The sequence below is a fragment of the Carcharodon carcharias genome, chromosome 20 (assembly GCF_017639515.1).
Source record: "Carcharodon carcharias isolate sCarCar2 chromosome 20, sCarCar2.pri, whole genome shotgun sequence".
Taxonomy (NCBI): Eukaryota; Metazoa; Chordata; class Chondrichthyes; order Lamniformes; family Lamnidae; genus Carcharodon; species Carcharodon carcharias.
In genome coordinates, this window is record NC_054486.1 from 115589193 (window position 1) to 115607631 (window position 18439).

The window sequence follows — 18439 nt, forward strand, 5'->3', positions numbered from 1 at the left end:
TGGGAGTGTTTGATGGGGACAGTGTAAAGGGTGCTTTACTCTGTATCTAACCCCATGCTGTACCTGTCCTGGGAGTGTTTGATGGGGACAGTGTAGAGGTAGCTTTACTCTGTATCTAACCCCGTGCTGTACCTGTCCTGGGAGTGTTTGATGGGGACAGTGTAAAGGGTGCTTTACTCTGTATCTAACCCCATGCTGTACCTGTCCTGGGAGTGTTTGATGGGGACAGTGTAGAGGTAGCTTTACTCTGTATCTAACCCCGTGCTGTACCAGTCCTGGGAGTGTTTGATGGGGACAGTGTAGAGGGAGATTTACTCTGTATCTAACCCCGTGCTGTACTTGTTCTGGGAGTGTTTGATGGGGACGGTGTAGAGGGAGATTTACTCTGTATCTAACCCCGTGCTGTACTTGTTCTGGGAGTGTTTGATGGGGACGGTGTAGAGGGAGATTTACTCTGTATCTAACCCCGTGCTGTACCTGTCCTGGGAGTGTTTGATGGGGACCGTGTAGAGGGAGATTTACTCTGTATCTAACCACGTGCTGCACCTGTCCTGGGAGTGTTTGATGGGGACAGTGTAGAGAGAGCTTTACTCTGTATCTAACCCCATGCTGTACCTGTCCTGGGAGTGTTTGATGGAGACAGTGTAGAGGGAGCTTTACTCTGTATCTAACCCCGTGCTGTACCTGTCCTGGGAGTGTTTGATGGGGACAGTGTAGAGGGAGCTTTACTCTATATATAACTCCGTGCTGTACCAGTCCTGAGAGTGTTTGATGGGGACAGTGTAGAGGGAGATTTACTCTGTATCTAACCCTGTGCTGTACCTGTCCTGGGAGTGTTTGATGGGGACGGTGTAGAGGGAGATTTACTCTGTATCTAACCCTGTGCTGTACCTGTCCTGGGAGTGTTTGATGGGGACGGTGTAGAGGGAGATTTACTCTGTATCTAACCACGTGCTGTACCTGTCCTGGGAGTGTTTGATGGGGACAGTGTAAAGTGAGCTTTACTCTGTATCTAACCCCGTGCTGCACCTGTCCTAGGAATGTTTGATGGGGACAGTATAGAGCGAGCTTTATTCTGTATCTAATCCCGTGCTGTACCTGTCCTGGGAGTGTTTGATGGGGACAGTGTAGAGGCAGCTTTACTCTGTATCTAACCCCGTGCTGTACCTGTCCTGGGAGTGTTTGATGGGGACAGTGTAGAGGGAGATTTACTCTGTATCTAACACCGTGCAATACCTGTCCTGGGAGTGTTTGATGGGGACAGTGTAGAGGGAGATTTACTCTGTATCTAACTCCGTGCTGTACCTGTCCTGGGAGTGTTTGATGGGGACAGTGTAGAGGCAGCTTTACTCTGTATCTAACCCCGTGCTGTACCTGTCCTGGGAGTGTTTGATGGGGACAGTGTAGAGGGAGATTTACTCTGTATCTAACCCTGTTCTGTACCTGTCCTGGGAGTGTTTGATGGGGACAGTGTAGAGGGAGCTTTACTCTGTATCTAACCCCGTGCAATACCTGTCCTGGGAGTGTTTGATGGGGACAGTGTACAGCGAGCTTTACTCTGTATCTAACTCCGTGCTGTACCTGTCCTGGGAGTGTTTGATGGGGACAGTGTAGAGGGAGCTTTACTCTGTATCTAACCCCGTGCTGTACCTGTCCTGGGAGTGTTTGATGGGGACAGTGTAGAGAGAGCTTTACTCTCTATATTACTTCGTGCTGTACCTGTCCTGGGAGTGTTTGATGGGGACGGTGTAGAGGGAACTTTACTCTGTATCTAACCCCGTGCTGTACCTGTCCTGGGAGTGTTTGATGGGGACAGTGTAGAGGGAGCTTTACTCTGTATCTAACCCTGTGCTGTACCTGTCCTGGGAGTGTTTGATGGGGACAGTGTAGAGGGAGATTTACTCTGTATCTAACCCCGTGCTGTACCTGTCCTGGGAGTGTTTGATGGGGACAGTGTACAGCGAGCTTTACTCTGTATCTAACCCCGTGCTGTACCTGTCCTGGGAGTGTTTGATGGGGACAGTGTACAGCGAGCTTTACTCTGTATCTAACCCCGTGCTGTACCTGTCCTGGGAGTGTTTGATGGGAACAGTGTAGAGGGAGATTTACTCTGTATCTAACCCTGTGCTGTACCTGTCCTGGGAGTGTTTGATGGGGACAGTGTAGAGGGAGATTTACTCTGTATCTAACCCCGTGCTGTACCTGTCCTGGGAGTGTTTGATGGGGACAGTGTACAGCGAGCTTTACTCTGTATCTAACCCCGTGCTGTACCTGTCCTGGGAGTGTTTGATGGGGACAGTGTACAGCGAGCTTTACTCTGTATCTAACCCCGTGCTGTACCTGTCCTGGGAGTGTTTGATGGGGACGGTGTAGAGGGAGATTTACTCTGTATCTAACCCCGTGCTGTACCTGTCCTGGGAGTGTTTGATGGGGACAGTGTAGAGGGAGATTTACTCTGTATCTAACCCCGTGCTGTACCTGTCCTGGGAGTGTTTGATGGGGACAGTGTAGAGGGAGATTTACTCTGTATCTAACCCCGTGCTGTACCTGTCCTGGGAGTGTTTGATGGGGACAGTGTACAGCGAGCTTTACTCTGTATCTAACCCCGAGCTGTACCTGTCCTGGGAGTGTTTGATGGGGACAGTGTAGAGGGAGCTTTACTCTGTATCTAACACCGTGCTGTACCTGTCCTGGGAGTGTTTGATGGGGACAGTGTAGAGGGAGCTTTACTCTGTATCTAACCCCGTGCTGTACCTGTCCTGGGAGTGTTTGATGGGGACAGTATAGAGCGAGCTTTACTCTGTATCTAACCCCGTGCTGTACCTGTCCTGGGAGTGTTTGATGGGGACGGTGTAGAGGGAGATTTACTCTGTATCTAACCCCGTGCTGTACCTGTCCTGGGAGTGTTTGATGGGGACAGTGTAGAGGGAGATTTACTCTGTATCTAACCCCGTGCTGTACCTGTCCTGGGAGTGTTTGATGGGGACAGTGTAGAGGGAGCTTTACTCTGTATCTAACCCCGTGCTGTACCTGTCCTGGGAGTGTTTGATGGGGACAGTGTAGAGGGAGATTTACTCTGTATCTAACCCCGTGCTGTACCTGTCCTGGGAGTGTTTGATGGGAACAGTGTAGAGGGATCTTTACTCTGTTTCTATCTCCGTGCTTTATCTGTCCTGGGAGTGTTTGATGGGGACAGTGTAGAAGGAGCTTTACTCTGTATCTAACCCCGTGCTGTACCTGCCCTGGGAGTGTTTGATGGGGACAGTGTAGAGGGAGCTTTACTCTGTATCTAACCCCGTGCTGTACCTGTCCTGGGAGTGTTTGATGGGGACAGTGTAGAGAGAGCTTTACTCTGTATCTAACCCCGTGCTGTACCTGTCCTGGGAGTGTTTGATGGGGTCAGTGTAGAGTGTGATTTACTCTGTATCTAACCCCGTGCTGTACCTGTCCTGGGAGTGTTTGATGGGGACCGTGTAGGGGGAGATTTACTCTGTATCTAACCCTGTGCTGCACCTGTCCTGGGAGTGTTTGATGGGGACAGTGTAGAGAGAGCTTTACTCTCTATATAACTCCGTGCTGTACCAGTCCTTGGAGTGTTTGATGAGGTCAGTGTAAATTGAGCTTTACTCTGTATCTAACCCCATGCTGTACCTGTCCTGGGTGTGTTTGATGGGAACAGTGTAGAGGGATCTTTACTCTGTTTCTATCTCCATGCTTTATCTGTCCTGGGAGTGTTTGATGGGGACAGTGTAGAGGGAGCTTTACTCTGTATCTAACCCTGTGCTGTACCTGTCCTGGGAGTGTTTGATGGGGACAGTGTAGAGGGAGATTTACTCTGTATCTAACCCCATGCTGTACCTGCCCTGGGAGTGTTTGATGGGGACAGTGTAGAGGGAGCTTTACTCTATATCTAACCCCGTGCTGTACCTGTCCTGGGAGTGTTTGATGGGGACAGTGTAGAGGGAGCTTTACTCTGTATCTAACCCTGTGCTGTACCTGTCCTGGGAGTGTTTGATGGGGACGGTGTAGAGGGAGCATTACTCTGTATCTAACCCCGTGCTGTACCAGTCCTGGGAGTGTTTGATGGGGACACTGTAGAGAGAGCTTTACTCTGTATCTAACCCCGTGCTGTACCTGTCCTGGGAGTGTTTGATGGGGACGGTGTAGAGGGAGATTTACCCTGTATCTAACCCCGTGCTGTACCTGTCCTGGGAGTGTTTGATGGGGACAGTGTAGAGGGAGATTTACTCTGTATCTAACCCCGTGCTGTACCTGTCCTGGGAGTGTTTGATGAGGCCAGTGTAAAGTGAGCTTTACTCTGTATCTAACCCCGTGCTGTACCAGTCCTGGGAGTGTTTGATGGGGACACTGTAGAGAGAGCTTTACTCTGTATCTAACCCCGTGCTGTACCTGTCCTGGGAGTGTTTGATGGGAACAGTGTAGAGGGAGCTTTACTCTCTATATAACTCCGTGCTGTACCAGTCCTTGGAGTGTTTGATGGGAACAGTGTAGAGAGATTTACTCTGTATCTCACTCCGCGCTGTACCTGTCCTGGGAGTGTTTGATGGGGACAGTGTACAGCGAGCTTTACTCTGTATCTAACCCCGTGCTGTACCTGTCCTGGGAGTGTTTGATGGGGGCAGTGTAGGGGGGGCTTTACTCTGTATCTAACCCCGTGCTGTACCTGTCCTGGGAGTGTTTGATGGGGACAGTGTAGAGGGAGATTTACTCTGTATCTAACCCCGTGCTGTACCTGTCCTGGGAGTGTTTGATAGGGACAGTGTAGAGGGAGCCTTTGATCGTTTGGAATCTGTTCCAACAGTAGAACAATATCAGTGCAGCAGCTGGTCACTGGGTTAATCCTGATGGATGTGGAATGCTCACTATCATTCCTGATCTCCTCATTGGTGACCGGCTGTGACATTGTGTTGGTGGCTGCCGTGAGTTTCACTCTAGTTTATCTCCAGCACTTTGCAGAGCGACACGTTTGCTAGTCCTGGTCTGATTGATTCCATCTCCTTTACTGTAGTGAGTAAAATCGTGTCTCACCTCCTGGTGGCAGAACCTGAGAAGATTTATGCCATGCCAGATCCCACAGTGCCTGAGACGGACATCAAAGCCCTGACCACCCTCTGTGACCTGGCTGACCGTGAGCTGGTCGTGATTATTGGCTGGGCCAAGCACATCCCAGGTAAGGAGCAGTCTGTCAGCATCAGGTAAGATCTTCGTCCTCTCAGACTCCTCACCCGCAACACAGAGAACTGCCTCAAACTTAAACAGGAAATGCCGGAATAACTCAGCAGGTCTGACAGCATCTGTGGAGAGTGAGACAGACCTAACGTTTCGAGTCCGTATGACTCTTCTTCAGAGCTAAAGAGAAATAAAAATGTGGTGAAATTTATGCTGTTTAAGGGGCGTGGAGCAGGTGAAGTTTGACAGAAGGCCAGCGATAGGTGGAGGCAAAGGAGAGATGCCAAAGATGTCATAAACAAAAGGTCAAAGGGGTGTTAATGGTGGTGATACTGGCTAAAGGAGGTGCTGATGGTGACATTAAGGATAGAAATCAGAACGCAATAATAGCCAGACCAGGGTAAACACTCTGAAAAGAACAACATGAACAAGTGACAGATGGCCCTTTGGCGGGGGGGGGGGGGGCTGCGGGAGAACGGTGGTGGGGAAAATAGGTTAAAAGGTGGGGATAAAACAATGAATAAAAATGAAAATAAATTAAAATAATTATAATAAAAATAAGTGGAAAAAATAAAAGTAAAAAATGAAAATGAATATTGAAAAAAGGGGATAAAAAGGAGGATTGGAAAGGGGGTGAGGATGGAGGAGAGAGTTCAAGACCTAAAGTTGTTGAATTCAATATTCAGTCCGGAAGGCTGTAAAGGGCCTAGTCGGAAGATGAGGTGCTGTTCCTCCAGTTTGTGTTGGGCTTCACTGGAATAATGCAGCAGGCCAAGGACAGACATGTGGGCAAGAGAGCAGGGTGGAGTGTTAAAATGGCAAGCGACAGGGAGATTTGGGTCATTCTTGCGGACAGACCGCAGGTGTTCTGCAAAGCGGTCGCCCAGTTTACGTTTGGTCTCTCCAATGTAGAGGAGACCACATTGGGAGCAACGAATGCAGTAGACTAAGTTGGGGGAAACGCAAGTGAAATGCTGCTTCACTTGAAAGGAGTGTTTGGGCCCTTGGACGGTGAGGAGAGAGGAAGTGAAGGGGCAGGTGTTGCATCTTTTGCATGGGCATCGGGTGGTGCCATAGGAGGGGGTTGAGGAGTAGGGGGTGATGGAGGAGTGGACCAGGGTGTCCCGGAGGGAATGATCCCTGCAGAATGTCACCGGTGGTGGGGGTGGGGGGTGGGGGGGTGAGGGGAAGATGTGTTTGGTGGTGGCATCATGCTGGAGTTGGCGGAAATGGCGGAGGATGATCCTTTGAATGTGGAGGCTGGTGGGGTGATAAGTGAGGACAAGGGGGACCCTATCATGTTTCTGGGAGGGAGGAGAAGGCGTGAGGGCGGATGCGTGGGAGATGGGCCGGACACGGTTGAGGGCCCTGTCAACGACCGTGGGTGGAAAACCTTGGTTAAGGAAGAAGGAGGACATGTCAGAGGAACTGTTTTTGAATGTAGCATCATCGGAACAGATGCGACGGAGGCGAAGGAACTGAGAGAATGGGATGGAGTCCTTACAGGAAGCAGGGTGTGAGGAGCTGTAGTCGAGGTAGCTGTGGGAGTCGGTGGGTTTGTAATGGATATTGGTGGACAGTCTATCACCAGAGATTGAGACAGAGAGGTCAGGGAAGGGATGGGAAGTGTCAGAGATGGACCACGTGAAAATGATGGAGGGGTGGAGATTGGAAGCAAAATTAATAAATTTTTCCAAGTCCCAACAAGAGCATGAAGCAGCACCGAAGTAATCATCGATGTACCGGAGAAAGAGTTGTGGGAGGGGGCCGGAGTAGGACTGCAACAAGGAATGTTCCACATACCCCATAAAGAGACAGGCATAGCTGGGGCCCATGCGGGTACCCATAGCCACACCTTTTATTTGGAGGAAGTGAGAGGAGTTAAAGGAGAAATTGTTCAGCGTGAGAACAAGTTCAGCCAGACGGAGGAGAGTAGTGGTGGATGGGGATTGTTCGGGCCTCTGTTCGAGGAAGAACAGAGAACTGCTTGTGTGATGCTCAGTACCGCATGTAATACACCCGCTTCCAGTGCCCCAGGTAGTATATCCCCTTCCAGTATCTATGGCATTATACCCCCTTCCAGTGTCTCAGGCATTATACCTCCTTCCAGAGCCCCAGGTAGTATACCCCCTTCCCGAGCCCCAGGTAGTATACCCCCTTCCAGAGCCCCAGGTAGTATACCCCCTTCCAGAGCCCCAGGTGGTATACCCCCTTCCAGAGCCCCAGGTGGTATACTCCCTTCCAGAGCCCCAGGTGGTATACCCCCTTCCCAGAGCCCCAGCTAGTATACCCTCTTCCAGAGCCCCAGGTAATATACCCTCTTCCAGAGCCCCAGCGAGTATACTCCACTCCAGAACATTTTTTTTTATTCATTCATGGGATGTGGGGATCGCTGGCCGGGCCAGCATTTATTGCCCATTCCTAATTGCCCTTGAGAAGGTGGTGGTGAGCTGCCTTCTTGAGCCGCTGCAGTCCATGTGGTGTAGGTACACCCACAGTGCTGTTAGGGAGGGAGTTCCAGGATTTTGACCCAGCGACAGTGAGGGCACGGCTGATATATTTCCAACTCAGGATGGTGAGTGACTTGGAGGGGAACTTCCAGGTGGTGGTGTTCCCATGTGTCTTCTGCCCTTGTCCTTCTAGATGAAAGCAGTCGTGGGTTTGGAAGGTGCTGCCTAAGGAGCCTTGGTGAGTTGCTGCTGTGAATCTTGTAGATGGTACACTCGCTGCTACTGTGCATCGGTGGTGTTGATGACTCCTTCTATTACTGATGATGGAGAGTAGACTGATGGGGCAGTAATTGGCCGGGTTGGATTTGTCCTGCTTTTTGTGTACAGGATATACCTGGGCAATTTTCCACATAGCTGGGTAGATGTCAGTGTTGTAGCTGTACTGGAACAGCTTGGCTAGGGATGCGGCAAGTTCTGGAGCACAAGTCTTCAGTACTATTGCTGGAATATTGTCAGGGCCCACAGCCTTTGCAGTATCCAGTGACTTCAGCCATTTATTGATATCATGTGGAGTGAATTGAATTGGCTGAAGACTGGTCTCCGTGGGGAAGTATACCCACTCTGCTCCTGGACTCCAGGGAATATGCCCCCTGGGATGTTTGATGGGGACAGATCTGCAGCAGTTACCAATGACTAAGAAAAGTTTCTGTGGGATCAGTTGATTTGGTGGCCTGAGTAATTTCTAGATGCTCTCTCTTTCCCTCTCTTGGTCACTCTCAGCCTCTTTGTAACCCTGTCCCTTCCCGTCTATCTCTCTCTGCCTCCTCCCTCTTTGGGTGGATTTTACAATCCCATCATATGGGGGAAGGGCCGGGGAAATGCAGCGAATCCCTTCAAAGTCCATTGATTTTGGCGGGACCGAGAAATTCCGCCAGTCGGAGTGCCATAAAATTCCATCCTATGTCTCTCGGTCACCATCTGTTTCTCTCTCTGTCCCCGTCTCTGGTTTTCAATCTCTCACCCTCTCCGTCTCTCTCTGCCTCTCTCTCTTTCTCCATTTCACTCTGCCCCTCTCTCTTTCTCAGTCTATCTCTGTCTCTCTCTTTCTCAGTCTCTCTCTGTCTCTCTCTTTCTCAGTCTCTCTCTGCCCCTCTCTCTCAGTCTCTCTCTGCCTCTCTCTCTTTCTCAGTCTCTCTCTGCCTCTCTCTCTTTCTCAGTATCTCTCTTCCTCTCTCTCTTTCTCAGTCTCTCTCTGCCCCTCTCTCTTTCTCATTCTCTCTCTGCCTCTCTTTCTCTGTCTCTCTCTGCCCCTCTCTTTCTCAGTCTCTCTCTGCCCCTCTCACAGTATCTCTCTTCCTCTCTCTCTTTCTCAGTCTCTCTCTGCCTCTCTCTTTCTCAGTCTCTCTTTCTCAGTCTCTCTCTGCTCCTCTCTCTTTCTCAGTCTCTCTTTCTCAGTCTCTCTCTGCCTCCCTCTCTTTCTCAGTCTCTCTCTGCCTCCCTCTCTTTTTCAGTCTCTTTCTGTCCTTGTCTCTCAGTCACTGTTTCTGAGTCTCTCTATCTCTTGCTCTCCTATTCTTTGTTCTGAGTTTATCTGGGTCTTTGTATCAGAGAGATGGAGATGAGAATGAATGGGGCTTGCTGTTAGATTAGTGGCTGTTTTCTGTGCTATTAGTTTGATTGCATTTGCAAATCTAATCAAAGGCCAGGCTGGTTCCTTGTGTTGAGGGTCTGGTAATCTCTGTGTAATGGAATGCAAATCTGGCAAGAGAGCAAGTTCTCAATAAATCAGGAGCTCGTCAGTGCTGGCTATTAACTATCGGAATGAACAGTCACTTTTTAGTGTATTCAATTGACAGGCTGACGTGGGATTATAAAGACAGATGACAGTAATCACACAAGGCAAATACTATTTCATTCTATAGAGTAGAAAATGAGGGCAGTGAGATTGTGACCCTGCTGTAGTTGGGTACACTCTCACCACTCATCCTGCTGTCTGTCTTTATAAGGGGTGGTGCCCATGATGCTACATTGACCAATGATCATTAAGGTCACTGTCCAGTGTCAGCTGAGCCTTTTTACTGGGGGTAATGTTCTCCGCTCAGAGTCGGGAGGTGATGTCGCTTTGGAGACAAGAGCCTAAAAATCCAGGCTGACACCCTCAGTCTCCAGAGCCAGCTTTTCAACGGACTCTCTCATCTTCAGCAAGCTCGTTCCACTTGAGGATGCAACTGCTTTGTGTCTTTTCCTTATTTATTACACAGGAGCAGGAAGGGGCCATTCAGACCCCTGGTGCTGTTACGTGAGAGCAGGAATTACCCCCCCAAAGCCTGTAACAGAGAAACGTTCTCTGATGTGACCTTCACTGGAAAGGCCAGTATTTATTGCCCATCCCTAATTGCTCTCATTGTCTTCATCCATCTCCCTAACAACAGTCTGAGGCCGAACCAGACTTTTCACAACAATCACACTTGGCTTGATATTTGATCCAAAGATGAGTTTCCAACCACGTATCCACCACCATGAACACTGCCTGTTTCCACCTCGGTAACATCACCTGCCTCAGCTCATCTGCTGCTGAAACCCTCACCCATGCTTTTGTTACCCCGAGAGGTGATGATTCTAACGCACCCCTGGCTGCTGCCCCATATTCTACCCTTCATAAACTTATCCAAAACCCTGCTGCTCACATTCTAACTTGAATCACATCCCATTCACCCATCACCCCTTACTCACTGATCTACACTGGCTCCTGGTTAAACAGCACCTCCATTTTAAAATTCTCATCCTTGTTTACAAATCTATCCATAACCTCAGCCCTCCCAAATCACCAAGGCTTGTTTGACAGCACCTTCCAAATCCACAACCTCTACCACCTAGAAGGACAAGGGCAGCGGATAGATGGGAACACCACCACCTGGAAGTTCCCCTCACCAAGTCCTGACTTGGAAATATATCGGCCGTTCCTTCACTGTCGCTGGGTCAAAATCCTGGAACTCCCTCCCTAACAGCACTGTGGGTGTACCTACACCACATGGACTGCAGCGGCTCAAGGAGCCAGCTCACCACCACCTTCTTTTGTCCCCAGTCCTCATATCTATCGCCTTATTGCTTGGTGTTTAATTTTGCTCTACAATCACTCCTGGGTAACACATTGGGCCATTTTTACTTCATTAAAGGCACAATATAAATATAAGTAGTTTTTTGACTCCCCCACAAGTGGAAACACTTCATCCAGATCAAATCTATTGAACCCTTTCCAAATGGGAAATATCTTAATGCAGTTGCTGTGAGCTGCTATGGAACAAAAAGATATGGGCTGAGGTGAAGGGTCAGGTGAACATAAACACTGGCGAAGAACTGATGGGCTAAAGGCCTGTTTCTGTGCTGTAAATCCTCTGTAATGTGATTGTGGGAGATTCGGTAAGATTCAGCCTCGGGGGCACTGACCAGAGAAACCTCACATCTCTCACTGTCACAGCAGCTCCATAAAGCATCAAAGCCTGGGACAGATAGATCCCTTATAAACAGCAGGGGGGTTATGAGGGTAGGCAGGAGGTTCCAATCAGATCAGCCACGATCTTATTGAATGATGGAGGTGGCTCGATGGGCTGAATGGCCTACTCGTGCTCCTAGTTTGTATGCTGGAATGACCTGTGTGTGTGCTGAGGCAATGAAAGCATTAAAGAGTTGGAGGTCTCCAGATTAGAATTCCCCCTTTAAGCTAGCAAGCACGGTGAAAGAGTGGGCATTTAAAGCTGGACTGTTCTAGAAGCAGAACTCACCCAACATGTTGAGAAATGAGGTGCAAGAGAGGATGGAGTTACAATGAAAAACTTTTAACTGAAGTGGTTTGGGCTGCTAATGGGACTGGTGTTAACCTGTAAGATTGTGAATGGTAAACAGTGAAACTTGACTTTTAAAAGTGGAGCAGTTGCAGGTCTCGGTCACCAGTTGATGATGGCTGAGCTGATGATGATTAACGGACATTAAAACTTGTTTATATTCATCCAATCGGATAAGAAAAATTGGAGGTTTGTGCCCCAGTGGGTAGGAATATGTCACAGATAAAACCAGCACCGAGTCCTGCAAAACATCAACCAGTGTCCTTAAATTACCTCAGCACAGAACAGGCTGCAGCCTGGACAGTAACTGGCAGCGTGACTGTCTCTGACCCACCGCTCACACACACAGCAACTTTATAACTCACACACAGTACCTCTAAAAAACCTCAGTCTGCTCGAATGGGCACAAACTGCAGTGGGAATGGTGGGTTAGCACAGACAGAGAGAGAGAGAGAGAGAGACAGAGGGAGAAACTGATAGCGAAAGAGGGAGAGATAGAGATTGGGAGAGAAGGAGAGACACACACAGACAAAGAGAGAGAGTGATAGAGACAGGGGGAGAAATAGAGAGATAGAGATGGGGGTAGAGCGAGAGAGGCAGAGACAGAGAGAAAGTGATAGAGATTGAGAGAGGGAGACAGAGAGAGAGAGGCAGAGGCAGAGAGGGAGTAATAGAGACAGGGAGAAATAGAGAGATAGAGATTGGGAGAAAGAAGAGGCTGAGAGAGAGAGACGGTGACAAAGAGAGAGAGTGATTGAGACAGAGAGAGAGATAGAGAGATGATTGGGAGAGAGGGAGACAGGGAGAGAGAAGGAGAGCCCAATGTCCCCATTGGTTTTATCAGAGACTTGCTTCCACAGTAAAGTGGGGAGGAAGAGGAGGCAGAGATAGGAACTGGCCCTCAGCCCCATTTTCCAGATATCTCATTTCTGCCCCCACTTTCCCCAGAGGGAGGGGGCAATTCTTAGATCCTTTATTTGAGATGGGGGAAGGGAGAACAGCCTTGCCAGATGATGATAGGAGTCCGTCAAGGACCAGAGCTCACTCACTATGGCAGATCAGACTGTTCAGAAAGGTGAGTGTGAGCTGAGTGTGTCAATGGACATTACAGAGAGAAATAAAGGTTAGAATATCTTACAGGCAATCAACCATGTCCTACATTCCCTCTCATGATTCAAGCTAACATCTGTATCTTATCTTCATCTCCATCCTGCCTCTTCACTCCTCATCTCTCAGATCTTCCTTTGAAGTCTCCGCAGTTTCTAATCTTGTCAATATTTCACCATTAGAAGCAGCTGTCTGACACTCACAGTTTAGTTATAGAATAGAGCAGCTGTTTGAAGCAGTGACTGTAAGAATATAAAATAGAGTGTGTAGTTTAGGGCTGGGAGAGAGACAGAGAGAGAGAGCGAGAGATAGAGAAATGGAGAAAGATAGAGATAAACAGGAAGAGGGAGAGAGAGAAACAGAGAGGCAGAGAGAGAGAGAGAGAGAGAGAGAGGCAGAGAAAGTGACAGAGAGAGAGAGAGGGAGAGGGAGAGGAAGGGAGAAAAGTGGGATGAGAGAAAGAGAGACAGAGACAGACAGAGAGAAAGAGGAGGCAGGGAGAAAGGGGGCGAGAGAGAAAGAGAGAGGGAAAGGGGAGAGAGAGAGAGAGAGAGATGGAGAGAGATGGAGAGACAGAGAGCAAGGAATGGGAAGAGATGGAGGTAAGTAGCAGAATGGAAAGCAAGCTGTCTTCAAAGGGAGTTGGACAGATCCTCGAGGGTGAGGAGTTTACAGGATTGCAGACACAAGTGGGAGTAAGCATGAGTGCTCTTTCAAAGAGCTATCACAGACACAACCATTCTTAAAGGAAGTGGCATTGTGGATGCATTGGTTATAATTTTCCCAGGTTCCCTAGATTCTGAAAAGGCCTCAGTGATTGGAAAACTGCAGATGTAACACCTCTATTCAAGAAAGGTGGGAGACAGAAAGCAGGAATTAGCTTAACACCTGTCATAGGGAATATGCTAGAAGCCATTAATAAGGAGGTAGTTGTAGGACATTTAGAAATTCATAACACCATCAGGCAGGGTCAACATGGTTTTGTGAAAGTGAAATTGCTTTTGACAAATGTGTTAGTTCTTTGAGGATGTAACAGGCAGGGTGGGTAAAGAGGAATCGGTAGATGTGGTGTATTTGGATTTCCGAAAGGCATTCGATAGGATGCCACAGAAAACGTGACTGCACAAGATAAGATCTCACGCTGTCGGGGGTGATATATTAGGATTGATAGAGGATTGGCTAACTAACAGCAAACAGAGTTGGAAAAATTAATCAGTTTCAGGTTAGAAAACTGTAACTAGTGGTGTGCCACAGGGATCAGTGCTGGGACCTCAACTATTTACAATCCATATCAATGACTTGGATGAAGGGACCAAGTGTATTGTAGCCAAATTGGCTGGTGATACAAAGGTCAATAGGAAAGCAAGTTGTGGGGAGGATACAAAGAGTCTGCAAAGAAATATAGCTAGATTAAGTGAGTGGGTAAAAAATTGACAGATAGTTTATAATGTGGGAAAATATGGATATCCTCCCTTTGGTAGGAAAGATAGAAATTATTTCAATGGAGGGAGACTGCAGAACACTGCAGTACTGGGGGACCTGGGTCTCCTGGCACATGAATCACAAAAAAAGTGAACGTGCAGGTACAGCAATTAATTAGGAAGGCAAATGGAACGTTGGCCTTTATTGCAAAGGGGATGATGTATAAAAGTAGGGAAGTCTTGCTACAGTGGTACAGGGCACTGGTGAGACCACCCCCCTCACTCCCCCTCTGCCCCTCACTCTCCCTCTCACTCCCCCCTCTGCCTCTCACTCTCCCTCTCACTCCCCCCTCTGCCCCTCACTCTCCTGCTCACTCCCCCTCTCCCCCTCACTCCCCCTCTGCCCCTCACTCCCCCTCAGCCCCTCACTCTCCCTCTCACTCCCCCCTCTGCCCCTCACTCTCCCCCTCACTCCCCCTCTCCCCCTCACTCCCCCTCTGCCCCTCACTCCCCCTCAGCCCCTCACTCTCCCTCTCACTCCCCCCTCTGCCCCTCACTCTCCCTCCCCCTCACTCTCCCTTTGCCCCTGACTCCCTCACCCCCTGTCCCCCTTCACCCTCGCTCAATCTCCCTCTTTATCTGAATTCTGTGCCCAGGTTTCTCCGACCTCTCTCTGGGTGATCAGATGGGTGTGCTCCAGTGTGCTTGGATGGAGATCCTGATTCTGGGAATAGTGTATCGCTCGCTGCCCTATGAGGAGGAGTTGGTCTATGCCGAGGATTACATTATGGATGAAGAACATTCCCGTTTGACTGGACTGCTCGATCTTTACGCTGCTATCCTGCAGTTGGTTCGAAAATACAAGAAGCTGAGAGTGGAGAAAGAGGAGTTTGTCACGCTCAAAGCAATAGCCCTTGCTAATTCAGGTATGCTGCCTACCTCAGGTCACCTCACAGCAGACACAGTCAGCATGTAAAGGAATGTCAAATTAAAAGAGCACAAATTGAATTTATAGGAGGCACTGAAGCCAATAGTGAACCTCAATGATCTGGTGCATTAGAGAGAATATTCCCCGTCCCATACCAATCAATAACTGAAAATATGATCATACCACACAGCATCCATCTCTCTCTCTCTCCCTCTCTCTCTCTCTCTGTCTCTCTCCCCCCCTCTCTCTCTCTCTCTCTCCATCTTCCTCTCTCTCCCCCTCTCTCTCTCTCTCTTTTTCTCTGATTGTTTCCTTTCTTTATCGATGCTAAAATTCCAGCAGGTTGTAACGAACTCCAGTCCACGCAAAACCAACTCCACCAGTTCCATCCCTCCAACCCATTGACCCACTTACATCACATATCCCTCATATCACACTCTCTCCATATCCCTCATTCCTCACCCTCTTCATAACCCTCATACCACACCTGCCCCTATCCCTCAATCCCCACCCTCTCCCCATCACTCATTCCCCACCCTAGCCCCATCCTTCAGTCCCACCCTCTCCATATCCCTCAGTCCCACTCTGTCCCTATCCCTCAATCCCACTCTGTCCCTATCCCTCAGTCCCACTCTGTCCCTATCCCTCAGTCCCACTCTGTCCCTATCCCTCAATCCCACCCTGTCCCTATTCCTCAATCCCACCCTGTCCCTCTCCCTCAATCCCACTCTGTCCCTATCCCTCAGTCCCACTCTGTCCCTATCCCTCAGTCCCACTCTGTCCCTATCCCTCAGTCCCACTCTGTCCCTATCCCTCAGTCCCACTCTGTCCCCTATCCCTCAATCCCACTCTGTCCCTATCCCTCAGTCCCACTCCGTCCCCTATCCCTCAGTCCCACTCTGTCCCTATCCCTCAGTCCCACTCTGTCCCTATCCCTCAGTCCCACTCTGTCCCCTATCCCTCAATCCCACCCTGTCCCTATTCCTCAATCCCACCCTGTCCATATCCCTCAGTCCCACTCTGTCCCTATCCTTCAGTCCCACTCTGTCCCTATCCCTCAATCCCACTCTCTCCCTATCCCTCAGTCCCAATCTGTCCCTATCCTTCAGTCACACTCTGTCCCTATCCCTCAATCCCACTCTCTCCCTATCCCTCAGTCCCACTCTGTCCCCTATCCCTCAGTCCCACCCTGTCCCTATCCCTCAATCCCACTCTGTCCCTATCCCTCAGTCCCACTCTGTCCCTATCCCTCAGTCCCACTCTGTCCCCTATCCCTCAGTCCCACTCTGTCCCCATCCCTCAGTCCCACTCTGTCCCCTATCCCTCAGTCTGACCCTGTCCCCTATCCCTCAGTCCCACTCTGTCCCTATCCCTCAGTCCCACTCTGTCCCCATCCCTCAGTCCCACTCTGTCCCTATCCCTCAATCCCACCCTGTCCCTATCCCTCAGTCCCACTCAGTCCCTATCCCTCAGTCCCACTCTGTCCCTATCCCTCAGTCCCACTCTGCCCCCATCCCTCAGTCCCACTCTGTCCCTATCCCTCAATCCCACCCTGTCCCTATCCCTCAGTCCCACTCAGTCCCTATCCCTCAGTCCCACTCTGTCCCTATCCCTCAGTCCCACTCTGTCCCTATCCCTCAATCCCACCCTGTCCCTATCCCTCAGTCCCACTCTGTCCCCTATCCCTCAATCCCACCCTGTCCCTATCCCTCAGTCCCACTCTGTCCCTATCCCTCAGTCCCACTCTGTCCCCATCCCTCAATCCCACTCTGTCCCCTATCCCTCAGTCCCACTCTGTCCCTATCCCTCAGTCCCACTCTGTCCCTATCCCTCAATCCCACCCTGTCCCTATCCCTCAATCCCACTCTCTCCCTATCCCTCAGTCCCACTCTGTCCCCTATCCCTCAGTCCCACTCCGTCCCCTATCCCTCAGTCCCACTCTGTCCCTATCCCTCAGTCCCACTCTGTCCCTATCCCTCAGTCCCACTCTGTCCCCTATCCCTCAATCCCACCCTGTCCCTATTCCTCAATCCCACCCTGTCCATATCCCTCAGTCCCACTCTGTCCCCATCCCTCAATCCCACTCTCTCCCTATCCCTCAGTCCCAATCTGTCCCTATCCTTCAGTCACACTCTGTCCCTATCCCTCAGTCCCACTCTGTCCCTATCCCTCAATCCCACCCTGTCCCTATCCCTCAGTCCCACTCTGTCCCCTATCCCTCAATCCCACCCTGTCCCTATCCCTCAGTCCCACTCTGTCCCTATCCCTCAGTCCCACTCTGTCCCCATCCCTCAATCCCACTCTGTCCCCTATCCCTCAGTCCCACTCTGTCCCTATCCCTCAGTCCCACTCTGTCCCTATCCCTCAATCCCACCCTGTCCCTATCCCTCAATCCCACTCTGTCCCTATCCTTCAGTCCCACCCTGTCCCCATTCCTCAGTCCCACTCTCTCCCTTTCCCTCAGTCCCACTCTGTCCCTATCCCTCAGTCCCACTCTTTCCCTATCCCTCAGTCGCATTCTGTCCCTCTCCCTCAGTCCCACTCTGTCCCTATCCCTCAGTCCCACTCTGTCCCTATCCCTCAGTCCCACTCTGTCCCTATCCCTCAATCCCACCCTGTCCTTATCCCTCAGTCCCACCCTGTCCTTATCCCTCAGTCCCACCCTGTCCCTATCCCTCAGTCCCACTCTTTCCCTATCCCTCAGTCGCATTCTGTCCCTCTCCCTCAGTCCCACTCTGTCCCTATCCCTCAGTCCCACTCTGTCCCTATCCCTCAGTCCCACTCTGTCCCTATCCCTCAATCCCACCCTGTCCTTATCCCTCAGTCCCACCCTGTCCTTATCCCTCAGTCCCACCCTGTCCCTATCCCTCAGTCCCACTCTGTCCCCATCCCTCAGTCCCACTCTGTCCCTATCCCTCAGTCCCACTCTGTCCCTAACCCTCACTCTCAGTCTCTCCATATCCCTCAGTCCCACCCTCTCCTTATCCCTCCATCCCGTACCCTCCATATCCCCAATCACACCTACATACATACACACGAACCTACGAATTAGGAGCAGGAGGAGGCCACTCAGCCCCTTGAGCCTGCTCCACCATTCAATAAGATCATGGCTGATCTGAATGTAACCTCAACCCCACATTCCTGCCTACCCCCGATAACCTTTCACCCTCTTGTTAATCAAGAATCTATCTAGCTCTGCCTTAAAAATATTCAAAGACTCTGCTTCCACCGCCTTTTGAGGAAGAGAGTTCCAAATTCTCTCAACCCTCTGAGAGAAGAAAATTCTCCTCATCTCCATTTAAATGAGCGACCCCTTATTTTTAAATAGTGACCCCCTCGTTCTAGATCCTCCCACAAGAGGAAACATCTTCTCCACATCCACCCTGTCAAGACTCCTCAGGATCTTAAAGGTTTCAATTAAGTTGCCTCTTACTCTTCTAAACTCCAGTAGATACAAGCCCAACCAGTCCAACCTTTCCTCATTGGACAACCCACCCATTC

General features: G+C 50.1%; 1 protein-coding gene across 3 annotated transcripts in view; it reads left to right on the forward strand.

Annotated features, from left to right (window-relative positions):
• The window catches only part of esrrb (estrogen-related receptor beta), a 184922-nt gene that overhangs the window by 147344 nt on the left and 19139 nt on the right, over nucleotides 1-18439 (forward strand). For 2 of the 3 annotated variants that reach the window (XM_041214593.1, XM_041214592.1), the window contains 2 exons: nucleotides 5030-5191; nucleotides 14667-14936. In XM_041214593.1, coding sequence (XP_041070527.1) covers nucleotides 5030-5191; nucleotides 14667-14936 — 432 coding nt within the window. Of the gene's footprint in view, nucleotides 1-4985; nucleotides 5192-14666; nucleotides 14937-18439 lie in introns of all 3 variants that reach the window. The other variant, XM_041214591.1, reaches the window with a different exon arrangement.